This window comes from Naegleria fowleri, assembly GCF_008403515.1.
Source record: "Naegleria fowleri strain ATCC 30894 chromosome Unknown tig37, whole genome shotgun sequence".
Classification (NCBI taxonomy): domain Eukaryota; phylum Heterolobosea; class Eutetramitea; order Acrasida; family Naegleriidae; genus Naegleria; species Naegleria fowleri.
The window spans coordinates 1-14,010 of record NW_025407969.1 but is presented as its reverse complement, the minus strand read 5'-3'; the positions used below and the strand labels follow the sequence as shown (position 1 = coordinate 14,010).

Here is a 14,010-nt window from a genome sequence, read left to right as displayed (position 1 = left end):
CTTGAATTTCAGTGTCACGATTATTGAGGGTATTCTTAAGGGCACCTTTACGGAAGGAGAATGTGTCCAACCAATTTATTTGAAAACATGAATGCAACCATGATCAGTGTCACACACATATAACTCTCCTGTATGCTCATTCAAACACATTCCTTCTGGAAAGCTAAATTGGTCACTAGATCCATACGATCTTATTTTCTGTCCGTTGGAATTAAAAATCCGAAGTTGATGACTATAGCACGAGCTCACAATAATATTCTTGTTTGCTTTGTCTATCACAAGTTGATAGGGATAAGCCAAATCATTGTCCTCTCTTGGTCCTTCATGTTCATCGACTAACATTTTGATAAACCTCCATTGGGCCTCATGACCTTCGTTTGGTTCTTTTCTGCAAAGAATGAGTCGATCAAAGGGATGGCCTTCTCCCATCACCACTTCATTCCGTGGAAGAAAATCAATTCCTGTCACTCGTGAAATTGTATCTGGTAGGGAAATGGTTTGCAATAACTGGCCATTCGTCAAGCTCAATACATAAACTTTTGCTCTGTCGCCTGTCACTAAAACCTCTCTTCCAACGATTGCCATCGATGCTGAAGATGAACATTTCTCAGAAATCCACAATGGTTTTATCTTTTTAAATCGTTCTGTCAAGAGTTGATGCATGTCAAATTTCGTGACACATCCCCTCCTAAAACACAACAAGGCATCTTGGTTAAGGCCATTATAATTCATCTCCAATTCGATCGCATTGGTCTGAATGGGAAGAATTTTTTTCACTTTTCGACACGAATTTTCCAAATCCACCAAAATTGTATTCTGATTATTGTATACACTCACAATCAAACATTGATGATGATAGGAAATTTTAATGCTCACTGGAGCAAGCAGTTCATATTCTTGTGAATTTTCATCATCAACAGAATCGGTCATAATTTCAGAATGAATTTTCAAAGTGTCTTTGGCATTGGTCGTGATCGAGATGGGAAATTTCTTCCAAGTCTCAACAAGTTGAAAATTCATGACGGAGAAGGGAACTATCGGTGTTTTGACACCTCTCATCTTGTTTCGGAATTTTGAAAATAATTCTTCCATTGTCTTTTTCGAACAAGGAATTTCCAATGATGACAGAGAGGAATGTGAGAAAAAATCAACGAGATATAATCGTGTGAGAGAGGCAGCATCATTTCCGTCATTATGATCATCATTGTGATGATGAGAGGGACGCATGATCAATCGCTGATGGTTTGGTTGCATTTTTTTTGTAAAATGGAAATTATAAATGGAATTCTGAACTGTCAATAATTTCCCGATCATTCATGAATGATGAAATTACTATTCAATGGTCGTAATGTTCTCTTTCTCTGTCAGGAAAAATTCATGATTAATCTTTTGATCATTTTACAATTACTACTTAAAGATCTGAATTCTGTTATTGTAACTATCTGCAACATATAATAAACCTGCTCTCTCATCAAGTGTTAATCCTATAGGTGTAGCAAACTCGTTGAGATCCTTTCCAGAAGCACTAAAATATTTCACAAATTCACCATTTTGTGTGAACACAACAATTCTATCTGAAAAAGTGTCACATCAAATAATATGACGTGAAGTATTATCAAAAGCCAAGCCATCTACTTTTTCCAGATCATTTCTTTGAAAGGAAAATTGAGAGGTCCATTGGTGACTCTCTTGTGAATGACGTTTCATTTTGATCACACATTTTTCTTGAAGAGCAATCACGAGTTCAGTATTTGTATCATTGACAGCAACTCCACTCAATTGATTAGCAACTGAAATGAGAGGATCTTCTATTTTGTACATTAATTCTCCAGTCGATGCTTTTAATACATCAATATGAGGTTCAGGCTTTGCACTTGCTAAATAAATGACATTTTGTGAAAAGTCATCAAAATTGGTCGAACATGCCATGCAATACGATTGTGTCAATTCTTGTCGCCACCAAATCTTTTCATTTGAATTTTGATTTTTCATAATTTTCGCTAAATCATGTTTAAACAATCCAAGTTTACAGATATACACCAATGCATCATGATATTTTCCATCATAATTTTCAATATCAAAATAAGAATTCATTTCAATCGGAGCTGAAAACGAACAAATTTTCTGATGCGTCTCCAAATCAAAACAATAAATTTGGTTCATGACAAGGGCTAGAATACAATGACAAGCATGCGATACTCTCACATCAAACACTCCCGATATGGATATCGAGGCTTCATGATCAAAATTCAATGAGAAGGGAATTTTCTTCAGTTTTTTCTGAGTGCTCATCTTGGCGAAAAACTTGGAACAGAGATGATTCCATTCATTATTTTGTGGATGGAGTGGGGTTGTTTTCCGAAGAGATCATGGAGAAGAATTCTCACCGTGGGCTCCTCTTCTTGTTGATGATGAAAATCATTGTTTTGCATTTTTTTGGAAGGTTGTTTTTGAAATGAGGTTTTAATGTTTGATTAGTGACATTCTCCCACATGCTTTCTTGTGTAAAAATCTCTGTAGCACTACTCTATGTATTAATAAAATCAATCTGTATGTCATAAAGTTTGACTTGTCATATTTCGTAACCTAGCTAGCTTTATATTTCTTGGCATATGACCAGAAATAGTGGTTTTTGTTCCTCAGCAAATTCTTCCTCAAAATTATCTTGCATCCAAGTCGATGCGAGAATGAACTCATTGACTTTGACACACAATAATCACACTGTTGAAGACATTCATTTGGATGCATATAATTTTTGGTGAATACGTGTTTGGCTATAAAGATCCCTAGATTGTACAGAAATTCTTTTAAACTACTTGAATATATCGATTCGATGGCTATGAGAGATGGATGGAGTGGAGATGATTGAAATTTGGAACTCCACGAAATTGAAGGCAAAAAGTAAATTTTTTGTAAATTTAAAGGCTGGCTTCTATTGAATGTTTGAATGTGTTGAACTCCACACATTTCGCAAATTATTGGTATCAATTTTTTCGAATTGTGGCTGTTGTTGCTGAAGTTGCTGTAATTGCTATCTATTCGAGCAATCATCCATCCTGGAAATTGGCTGTGTTCTTGGATGGTGGATTTGTTCCGCTCATTGAAACATTTAAGCCCTTTACTTAATTCAAAACACGTCATGTTACCTAACGTTCATCTTTGAGATCAACTAAAACTTGGAACTGTTACACGAACTTTTGTGTTCATGTGATCTTTATTTCTGTGTAACAACACCATTTTTTGACAAATCAAACCAGTTTCCCAATTAGAATTTTACCATTTTGAATATTTCTAAAAAACGATAAAACCACTTTGATCATAACAATCGAAATCAAACAAAAAACTATGAACTACAAGACCAACAACAAACTTTACTTTATTGCACGTGCTGCAAGTGCTTGTCTCTTACTTGTTCTAACTTTGGCTGTCATTGCTGTCGGTTGTCATAAAGAAGAAATTAAGGCACAAACTGTCATTCCTCAACATTTTTTCTATCCCAAGTGTAAACGGTTCTTTTGTCACAAATGGTGTAGATATGGCTATTTGAGAGATCATTGTGGTTGCCAACGAGGTTGTAGATGTCTTCGTAGGCCATGTAGAAATATCTTCTGTCATAAACATTGTAGATTTGGATTCAAGAGAGATGGTTGGGGTTGTCCAATCTGTCGATGTCACAAAAGACCCTGCAAATCTTGGTATACAATCTCTTCTCGTTAAATGAGGGCTGTCAGAATCATGAGCCTGATCCCACGGATCAAGAGCCGATCAAAAAATCAAGGATCAAGTCTTGAATGGTTTTTGTTCGTGGATTCCACAAGCTGACAATAATGAGTTGCTAATGAACTGATATGACAACTCTATTAAATACATGAATGGTCCTGTCATAACTAGTCTCTTGCTGTGGAATTTCCATTTCATTGGTTTAAAATTCAATCATGCAGGACCAACTTTTGAAAAGGTGTGCAGTGTTGAACAATAAAAATCTTCCTTTTAAAACTGCTGGTGCAATAATCTTTGCAATAGATTGATAATCATTTAATTTAACATTATTATTGTACCTTTGAGACACTTTAATCCATTATCCATTTTACACAAATCTGGATTGAGGTCTTCTATAAGGTGTCACCTTCATGACAGTTGGCACCACAATAGCAACTACGATTCCAATCACTCCAATGCATACCAGGGTAGTGAAAACGGTCAACATGATCACCTTTGAAAAGTGAGAAAATCTTCGAGCCCTTTCACTTGTTGAGTTTCTAAATTTCTGTGCAATTGCAATGAAGGGAAAACAACTACAGCACCAACATCCACAAACACACAAGAGAATTCCCATGAGAACTGCCCAAGTGAATTCCTTCTCTGCCTTATATCCTTCCGGATCCAACTCGTGGACAGAGTGAATGGTATTTCTCATGCCATAAGGTTGTCCCTCTTCACTGGTCATATTCTCAATAAAGACTGTTTTACTTTGCATGGAAGAGGAATTCAAATTCGTTGCCGGATGAATATCATGAATAGAAGTCTTATTTTCCTGGCCCGAGGTGTAATACAAGCCTGATCCGGTCTGGTTCGCTGCTGAAGTCATTGCCTTCGCCGAAGAGGTCGTTGTTGGATTGGCACTCGTTTCTGAGGCCGACATGGGCGATACATGTTTCGTGTACGAAGCAGAGTCTCCAATTGGAGTCGTGCTGATCAAACAACGATTCGAGGATGGTTCCTCATTGTAGGCAATCGAGACATTTTGTGGTGGTGATTGTACGAGTTGGGCATAAGAGGGCTGTAAATTTTCATGAGCGGGATGTGAGAGAAAAATTTGTTGTTGTCCTTGCGAAGGAGGACCTGGAAGTTGTTGTTGGGCTTGCGAGGAGAGTTGAGAAGGACCCGTGGATGATGAAGAAGGTAAATATTTGAGTTGAATGGATTCTTCGGTTGGGGAGAAGGCGTCTGTGGAATGGTCGGTGTTGGAGAGATTACGGAACACTGAAGAAGGTTTTAAATTGGTTGGAACGTCATAGGAGGATCGATTCATGGTGGTGGAGTTAACGTTGTTGTTGTTGTTTGTTCGTGTGGTTGAAGTGCCTCCGTTGGTTCTTGCTCCTCCTCGGTCGCTCGATGAAGAAGTGGTGCCTGTTTGTGCTGTTTGAGGGATATAATTCACGGAAGGATGCTCTTGAGGTTTGCCTGGAACTTTATTGATCGGAAGTTGATAAGCCAAAGGTTCATCGAGTTGAGGGTGAGGATATTGCTCATAGGTTCGTGGTTGAACGTTGGTATTGTTGTAGGAAGGAACAACTTGGTTTTGTGAGAGTGAGTGGAACATCTTGGTGTGTATGATGATGATGGTAAATGCAGGTATTTGTCGAGTTGTTTCTTGACGATCGTGATTTCGTTCAACGTACAGAAAGTCACCTCAACTTGAGCCAATTTGTTTAATACGTAATTTTGAACACTGCGACTCTTGTTGAAAATCAAAAGATGTAAATGTTCAATTGGAAAAAGGACTAAATTCTTTGAGACCCGAATGTTTCCTCCTTGTGAATATGTTTGTTGGATATAGAGAATTTCTTATTTAGGTGATGGTGAGAATTTAAAGAAAGTTGGTCACGGGGATATTTTCTTGTATAATTGAGACATGTAATTGAAACATTTAACCATTCAATTTTATATTGATGAGTTGTTTGAATGTATTACCTCGAAGGAAATGCCATGTCAGAAATGAGGGGAAGAAGATAATCTATTTGAAAATAATGTATTTTCGCGTCAACTAGGTTCTGTTGTATTATTTGCTTAATGCTTTGAAAACCCCTGTTGCAAATAACACAATGACCACAACCAAAGCTGCTATTAAGAACAGAACCAGATCACCCAACAAAATTAGAAGAATTATCCACTTGCTTCGACTCACATATTGCTGCACCTTCTCACTTTGAGAAGAATGATATTTTGCATAAATTACAACAAATGGAATGAAAGAAAAGAATCCTAAACAAAAAAACGAGAGCATGGCCGTAATGAGTAGAGCTAAATGATACGACGATTTTGCATTGTTCGCTTCGACATCAATAATAGGTTTTGACACAATGACGACGTCGAGTGGCACAGAGGTTGCTGGGAATGAGAAATCTTTTTCAAACCTTTCACCTTCAACGAGAGTTTGAGTTCCTTTGTCACCACTGCTCACTTTACTTGATGTTGTAATGCTTTTGAATGAGGACAAATTATCCACGGTAAGTGTAGAACTGGCCGGTATTTGATTGGTCGATTGCGCTACCCTCACACTTGAAGTGGAGGGCAATCCAGGTGAAGCTGTTGGGGTTGCATCGAGTGGAGAGTCTTTTGAATCTGTTGATGATGGGTTTCCCGAATTTGCGGTTGATACATTGGAAATGGAGACTCGTTTTTTGCGACTCGCAGTGCTGTGATGCCGTTTCAGCTCGGGTGATTTGCTTGCTTGTTGGAACAAGTTCGAGTTTTTGGTTTGTTGTGGTGACTTGGTGGTGGTTTCTGCAAAACTGATGTGTTTCTCCCAAGACATTTTATTTGCATCATGCAGGAAAAAGGCGCACAATAGCAGCATCCACTTGGAGACACAAAAAGAGTTTATCCAAAATAAGGAGCATCAAATAAGGTCAACAAGAAAAATGGTAACAAGGTAGCAAAAAACTTCTGGAGATCCACTGAACTTCAAAAAAATTCATTGCAAGGAACTCTGAAAAGGTACTTGTGAGAGATTGAATACATCAACCCTTTAATTTACAATTTTGTGTTGTCACTACTGTTGCGTCATGAATTGCTTCTGTTGAGCCAAAAATTGAATCACTTCTGGATAATGTTCTTTAAATCTCTCAAAAATGTCTTTCATGTTGGTCAAGCAATGCATTTTGATAAATTTCAATTGAGTCTTTTCGAGAACTTCCTTCTTTTCCAAAATTAATTTCAATTCCTCGACTCGAGCTTCTTTTTTAGGAATATTCAATTCAAGTGGAGAATTCTCATAGAGATAATTAATGAGAATGAAAGAGGCCATTTTTCTACGCCCTGATGCACTTTTCATTCTCTCAAAAATTACAATATCTTTATAGCATAGAATATTTTCTGGACAATAGGACATTCTTGCAAATTCTAATAATTGGCCACATAATTTCTTATTTCGTAACACTTTCTCAATATCGGTAATTTCTGCAAGTTGAGTTTTCTTATAATCTGAAATGAAGGCATAGCAAAGAGGTAAAACAACACAGATGAACACATCAACGAGCGTGAGTGTTGTCATGATGTTTCCCGATGGAAAAATGAACTCCAACAAAGTTGCTGTCAAATGTCATTTTGCATAAATGTTTCATCCGCCATGGTGCATGGACATGAATTTTACAAAATAATAAAAATTAATTCACAAGTAAAAGAATATAAATAATTCAATTGCATCATTATTGTGGTGTCGCATTATCACAGTGTGCACCGTCATGCAATGTATATTAGAAACACACAATTCCCAAAATCAAAAAAAATTGACTTACCATATCCATTAATTAGGGAGCATCCATAAGCAATCACAAAAAGCACTTGAAAAACCACGGCCACAAAGGTCTCTATCTTGATTCTCCAAGTGTCCTTATCTGCAAACATACACAACCCCAACGTTACAATTTCCAATAAAATATACACTCCAGCTTGAGACACAATTATTCCAACCCCTTTCGCATTCGTAATACATCCATGTGAAAATAAAAACAATCCTCCGTCATCGACAATGACACTTTGATATGGATTGGTTGTGTGAATTCCCTCCTCGATGGCTCCCAATAAAATCCACAAACCCAAAGAACATGAAATGCATATCGAATAGAGAAGAAGTGTAAATTTGTGACTTGAAACGAATTGCAAAATTCTTAAATGACGTAACTCCTTGTCATCTAAAGAGTAAGGTTCATAATTGGAAGCAATTTCAGAGACAGAATCAAAGGAATCCGAAATGGAATCATTCCAAGAGAATTCATTGTTATTGAGACCACTGAGAGGATGCGGAAGATTTGCATGATGATCTGTTGTTGTTGATTCCTGTTGTTGTGGTTCCTGTTCTACCCTTTCAGTGGTTGTTATTTGAAATTTGACAGAACGAGGAGTGGCTGTGTGAACCTCAGAATGAAGATGGACTTGTGCCCCATTGTTGTTGTTGTTGTGGTTATTCATGGTCGTATTAATAATAGCGGAAGACTTGTTGATTGCATTGGTCTTTTGAGGGTGTTTCAATTTTTCCGAGAAGGGATGAAAGGTAGAAAGAGAAGTCGAATTTCTCCTCCGAAGAGTCTTGAGCAAATTCAACTTGTACATGACAAACAATCTCAACGAACGCAGCATGGTGGGCAAAGTCACCAATGGTTGCGTTAAAAACCAAGTCAATGAAAACAAGGCACACGGAAAGACCTTTCTCCCCACAAGATATCGAATGGAGGAAATGAACACGAATGCCAAACTCGACAAGAGAGTGGACATCATCATGAAAGGAGTTCGGGCCACCACATGTCCACTCTTTCTCTTGAACAGAATAGCCAATGCACATGCAGCAGTCAAGATCACAGAAATGAAGAGTATGAGACTTGTGAAGAGAGGAACGAGAAAGCTGTCGGGGCAAATGGAGTATTCGTAGGTGGGATTGGATTCGACACTGAAAGAAGGATTGAAGAGCATGGGATGACAACGAGTGCCATTCAAGAGTGGCGAAGAGTTGTTGGAATTTTGTGGCTGTTCTTCGAAGAGAATTGAAATTGGAAAAAGATGATTCGCGTTGTTGGTGGTTGTCGAAAACAATTGAAACAGGGAAAAAGACCAAAAAGATGATTCATTAGGTGGCATTCTTGTGAGTGTTTGAGCTGTTTTTTGTTGGCCAATGAGCCTTTGATGTTGGAAAGTCAGGGCTCAGAATGTCACTGCCATGCACTTTTTTGGTGTCGGTCTTGCGAATGATTCGCTCTCTACCGGTAGATTATCCTTCTTGACCCACCTAATGAATCAAGATGACCTTTGGGTTTGATGTACGGTTTTTGTTTTATGTATTTAAAAGCACTTTAAGTCCAATTGGAGAGTTTTCTAATTGTCATTCGTTCAACAACCTTCTGAAAGAATGTTAAATTTTGAATGATGAATAGTTTTTTGTTGCAAGTTGCCAGTCCACAATCATCCAATTCTTTCCTTAAACTTCATTGGAATGCGTTCAACAGACGCAAATATTACACAATTCGTATGAGTCGTAATTATGAGATTTTAAAGTCACACCTATTCCATTAATTTTCGATAACGTTTTCTTAGAGCCTTCACAACAGCAGCAAATATTTTCTCTTTTGGTATTCCAATTTGACAATGATTTACATTTGTTGTTGTTGTTTGTGAATCAACGACGACTGTGAAAGATTTCTCTCCAAATAATTCCATCATGTCCATCACTTGAACATTGGGTAAGGCAAAAAGTCGATAAAAGGCATTTGAAGTCATGACCGAATTTTCTGAATTGCAAGATGGTGCAAGTAACATGGTAGTTTCTCTTCTCATGAACATGGAAAAATAGGCAATGCTACTCAATGGATCTGAAATTAAAACGTCCACATCGGTGATGGTTTTCACGAGAGAAGGAATGTCCGTTGTGGAATCGTCTGAATTTAACACTCGAATTTGTAGAGATTTTTTGTAACCTGCGTTCGAAAGTAATTGTTTTCCAATAAATACTTCTTGTGATAAATATTGTTGAAGAAATGCAACTAATTCGTCGACATTAGAAATGGAGGTCGTTGGTGAGTTGTTTTGTTTGTGATTGGACTTGACAATGCCAATAACAATTTGTTTCTTCAAGGTATATTCGAATTCCAATGCTTCCAATTCCTTTGAATTTTTGAATTTTTGACTTTGGTAAGGGAAAATCTTCAAGTTCTTGTAAACGAGTTCTCGAAGTTCCATGAACAGACCTTCTTTGCCATATGGATAAAGTAATAAATTACTGATGGAATGACCCATGTGAATATTTGAAAAACATGCTTGTAAAACAATAGATGAGTTTGACATTGAATTCGATGTAGAGGCAGATTCTTCATTACTATTAGGAGTGTTAGGAAATGTTGTTGCAAAGTTTGTCTGTGAAGGTGCCACATCGAATGCTGGAATGGGAGGTTTTTGTTGAAAATTTTTGAAATTTTCACATGGTGCTTTGTCAACTTTCCAAACTCCATCTTTAAAGCACAATTCTAGAATTGGATTGATGCTTATTAAGCTGGCACTCGCAATAGATTCTCTATTTGCAATTTCCACTGGTTGATGAAATGTTCCAAGCCAATTGGAGTTTCTCTTTGTCGTGTCATATAAATTGTCGAGAAAGAGAATGTGATTATTTTCCAAGCGAGTTTGTTGACTGCTGTCAGCTCTAAAATTTGTCATTAATCCCATAATCATTGGAAGTGTTTCTGATAATAAGTGTGTTCGATTTGCGGCGTGGTATCGTTTCAAAGCATAGACTGGTTTCTTGTACAATTTAAAATCTTTGGCTATTTCAATCGGAATTTTGGATACTTGTTCAAGGCGATGAGAGAGTGATTGTTTTTCGGGGTTGTGATGATGAGCTGTCACTTGTCATAGAGGACCGTACCACATAGGCACTTTTAACATCTTTACCCTCATATTGCAACATTAAATCTCCATCGATTAGTTTCATGTACAAATAGCCTCTCTCCGAATGAACAGTGGATCCCTGAACATAGACCCAAGGTTTCGAATTTAACATATCGACATTAGGTCCAATTCTCTCACTAGGTTCAAACAACACGAATTCACCTTTCGAAGTCAAACATAAATTTTCAATTTTACAAGTGGCCATATACGAGTCCGGAATGTATGGAAAAGGTTCTGCATTCGGAACCAAAATAGGAGCAAATCCATAACTTGCATATTGATTGCATCGATGATTTCCAATCAATAATTTGTTAAAAGTTCGTTTTTGTTGAGAAGCGAAAAAGAAAGAAAAAGTTAGTGATAAACTGATTGTCATCATACAAAGTAGCATCAGTAGGACGTGATGGTGGACTTGTCCTTTCATTTTTGAAATGATGATGTATGGAAACATTTTTTTCTTTGAAACGTCAGTTGCCAAAAAAATGTCTTCATTGCAATCCTCTTTAAGAAAAGGCAAATCCAGACAACTCCTTCTGTGTTTGTTGAGCTCTCTACTATTGATGCTGTCCATCTTCCGTTCGCATACTTTTCATTCAGCTCCCTTTCATCATGGCCACGAAAATTATTTTGCAATTTCATGTGAAAAGATTTCAACAATTTCAATTCAACAACAACATTCAACTCAAAAACTGCCACCCTATGAATCTTTCACATTCAAGCAACGTTTAGATCATTTTGATTTTAGCAATGATCAAACTTTTTCTCAACGATATTTTGTGTTCTGAATATATCAAGAAAAATGTTAAGCGGAATTTAAGTTTGGGTTTGGGTTTGGGTTTGGGTTTGGGTTTGGGTTTGGGTTTGGGTTTGGGTTTGGGTTTGGGTTTGGGTTTGGGTTTGGGTTTGGGTTTGGGTTTGGGTTTGGGTTTGGGTTTGGGTTTGGGTTTGGGTTTGGGTTTGGGTTTGGGTTTGGGTTTGGGTTTGGGTTTGGGTTTGGGTTTGGGTTTGGGTTTGGGTTTGGGTTTGGGTTTGGGTTTGGGTTTGGGTTTGGGTTTGGGTTTGGGTTTGGGTTTGGGTTTGGGTTTGGGTTTGGGTTTGGGTTTGGGTTTGGGTTTGGGTTTGGGTTTGGGTTTGGGTTTGGGTTTGGGTTTGGGTTTGGGTTTGGGTTTGGGTTTGGGTTTGGGTTTGGGTTTGGGTTTGGGTTTGGGTTTGGGTTTGGGTTTGGGTTTGGGTTTGGGTTTGGGTTTGGGTTTGGGTTTGGGTTTGGGTTTGGGTTTGGGTTTGGGTTTGGGTTTGGGTTTGGGTTTGGGTTTGGGTTTGGGTTTGGGTTTGGGTTTGGGTTTGGGTTTGGGTTTGGGTTTGGGTTTGGGTTTGGGTTTGGGTTTGGGTTTGGGTTTGGGTTTGGGTTTGGGTTTGGGTTTGGGTTTGGGTTTGGGTTTGGGTTTGGGTTTGGGTTTGGGTTTGGGTTTGGGTTTGGGTTTGGGTTTGGGTTTGGGTTTGGGTTTGGGTTTGGGTTTGGGTTTGGGTTTGGGTTTGGGTTTGGGTTTGGGTTTGGGTTTGGGTTTGGGTTTGGGTTTGGGTTTGGGTTTGGGTTTGGGTTTGGGTTTGGGTTTGGGTTTGGGTTTGGGTTTGGGTTTGGGTTTGGGTTTGGGTTTGGGTTTGGGTTTGGGTTTGGGTTTGGGTTTGGGTTTGGGTTTGGGTTTGGGTTTGGGTTTGGGTTTGGGTTTGGGTTTGGGTTTGGGTTTGGGTTTGGGTTTGGGTTTGGGTTTGGGTTTGGGTTTGGGTTTGGGTTTGGGTTTGGGTTTGGGTTTGGGTTTGGGTTTGGGTTTGGGTTTGGGTTTGGGTTTGGGTTTGGGTTTGGGTTTGGGTTTGGGTTTGGGTTTGGGTTTGGGTTTGGGTTTGGGTTTGGGTTTGGGTTTGGGTTTGGGTTTGGGTTTGGGTTTGGGTTTGGGTTTGGGTTTGGGTTTGGGTTTGGGTTTGGGTTTGGGTTTGGGTTTGGGTTTGGGTTTGGGTTTGGGTTTGGGTTTGGGTTTGGGTTTGGGTTTGGGTTTGGGTTTGGGTTTGGGTTTGGGTTTGGGTTTGGGTTTGGGTTTGGGTTTGGGTTTGGGTTTGGGTTTGGGTTTGGGTTTGGGTTTGGGTTTGGGTTTGGGTTTGGGTTTGGGTTTGGGTTTGGGTTTGGGTTTGGGTTTGGGTTTGGGTTTGGGTTTGGGTTTGGGTTTGGGTTTGGGTTTGGGTTTGGGTTTGGGTTTGGGTTTGGGTTTGGGTTTGGGTTTGGGTTTGGGTTTGGGTTTGGGTTTGGGTTTGGGTTTGGGTTTGGGTTTGGGTTTGGGTTTGGGTTTGGGTTTGGGTTTGGGTTTGGGTTTGGGTTTGGGTTTGGGTTTGGGTTTGGGTTTGGGTTTGGGTTTGGGTTTGGGTTTGGGTTTGGGTTTGGGTTTGGGTTTGGGTTTGGGTTTGGGTTTGGGTTTGGGTTTGGGTTTGGGTTTGGGTTTGGGTTTGGGTTTGGGTTTGGGTTTGGGTTTGGGTTTGGGTTTGGGTTTGGGTTTGGGTTTGGGTTTGGGTTTGGGTTTGGGTTTGGGTTTGGGTTTGGGTTTGGGTTTGGGTTTGGGTTTGGGTTTGGGTTTGGGTTTGGGTTTTGGGTTTGGGTTTGGGTTTGGGTTTGGGTTTGGGTTTGGGTTTGGGTTTGGGTTTGGGTTTGGGTTTGGGTTTGGGTTTTGGGTTTGGGTTTGGGTTTGGGTTTGGGTTTGGGTTTGGGTTTGGGTTTGGGTTTGGGTTTGGGTTTGGGTTTGGGTTTGGGTTTGGGTTTGGGTTTTGGGTTTGGGTTTTGGGTTTGGGTTTGGGTTTGGGTTTGGGTTTGGGTTTGGGTTTGGGTTTGGGTTTGGGTTTGGGTTTGGGTTTGGGTTTGGGTTTGGGTTTGGGTTTGGGTTTGGGTTTGGGTTTGGGTTTGGGTTTGGGTTTGGGTTTGGGTTTGGGTTTGGGTTTGGGTTTGGGTTTGGGTTTGGGTTTGGGTTTGGGTTTGGGTTTGGGTTTGGGTTTGGGTTTGGGTTTGGGTTTGGGTTTGGGTTTGGGTTTGGGTTTGGGTTTGGGTTTGGGTTTGGGTTTTGGGTTTTGGGTTTGGGTTTGGGTTTGGGTTTGGGTTTGGGTTTGGGTTTGGGTTTTGGGTTTTGGGTTTGGGTTTGGGTTTGGGTTTGGGTTTGGGTTTTGGGTTTTGGGTTTGGGTTTGGGTTTGGGTTTGGGTTTGGGTTTGGGTTTTGGGTTTGGGTTTGGGTTTGGGTTTGGGTTTGGGTTTGGGTTTGGGTTTGGGTTTGGGTTTGGGTTTGGGTTTGGGTTGGGTTTGGGTTTGGGTTGGGTTTGGAG

General features: G+C 39.5%; 6 protein-coding genes and 1 pseudogene across 7 annotated transcripts; 1 reads left to right on the top strand and 6 right to left on the bottom strand.

The window, feature by feature from the left end:
- Nucleotides 1-75: 75 nt before the first annotated feature.
- On the bottom strand, nucleotides 76-1,254 carry FDP41_004297 (uncharacterized protein; the record flags this gene model as incomplete). Its single annotated transcript, XM_044707695.1, has 1 exon — nucleotides 76-1,254. One exon carries the CDS (start codon nucleotides 1,252-1,254, stop codon nucleotides 76-78), a length of 1,179 nt encoding a protein of 392 aa, XP_044561111.1.
- A 336-nt stretch (nucleotides 1,255-1,590) lies between these two features.
- Nucleotides 1,591-2,292, bottom strand: FDP41_004296 (uncharacterized protein; the record flags this gene model as incomplete). Its single annotated transcript, XM_044707694.1, has 1 exon — nucleotides 1,591-2,292. The coding sequence occupies one exon, from the start codon at nucleotides 2,290-2,292 to the stop codon at nucleotides 1,591-1,593; it is 702 nt and encodes a 233-aa protein (XP_044561110.1).
- Nucleotides 2,293-4,087: 1,795 nt separating this feature from the next.
- On the bottom strand, nucleotides 4,088-5,323 carry FDP41_004295 (uncharacterized protein; the record flags this gene model as incomplete). The annotated part of the gene is made up of 1 exon (XM_044707693.1): nucleotides 4,088-5,323. The coding sequence occupies one exon, from the start codon at nucleotides 5,321-5,323 to the stop codon at nucleotides 4,088-4,090; it is 1,236 nt and encodes a 411-aa protein (XP_044561109.1).
- A 459-nt stretch (nucleotides 5,324-5,782) lies between these two features.
- Nucleotides 5,783-6,538, bottom strand: FDP41_004294 (uncharacterized protein; the record flags this gene model as incomplete). Its single annotated transcript, XM_044707692.1, has 1 exon — nucleotides 5,783-6,538. One exon carries the CDS (start codon nucleotides 6,536-6,538, stop codon nucleotides 5,783-5,785), a length of 756 nt encoding a protein of 251 aa, XP_044561108.1.
- A 237-nt stretch (nucleotides 6,539-6,775) lies between these two features.
- On the bottom strand, nucleotides 6,776-8,691 carry FDP41_004293 (uncharacterized protein; the record flags this gene model as incomplete). The annotated part of the gene is made up of 2 exons (XM_044707691.1): nucleotides 6,776-7,314; nucleotides 7,521-8,691. The coding sequence occupies 2 exons, from the start codon at nucleotides 8,689-8,691 to the stop codon at nucleotides 6,776-6,778; spliced, it is 1,710 nt and encodes a 569-aa protein (XP_044561107.1).
- A 585-nt stretch (nucleotides 8,692-9,276) lies between these two features.
- FDP41_004292 (uncharacterized protein) lies at nucleotides 9,277-11,080 on the bottom strand (the record flags this gene model as incomplete). The annotated part of the gene is made up of 2 exons (XM_044707690.1): nucleotides 9,277-10,532; nucleotides 10,615-11,080. The coding sequence occupies 2 exons, from the start codon at nucleotides 11,078-11,080 to the stop codon at nucleotides 9,277-9,279; spliced, it is 1,722 nt and encodes a 573-aa protein (XP_044561106.1).
- A 323-nt stretch (nucleotides 11,081-11,403) lies between these two features.
- Nucleotides 11,404-14,010, top strand: FDP41_004291 (annotated as a pseudogene). Its single transcript has one exon — nucleotides 11,404-13,292. A coding segment is annotated over exon 1 (1,889 nt).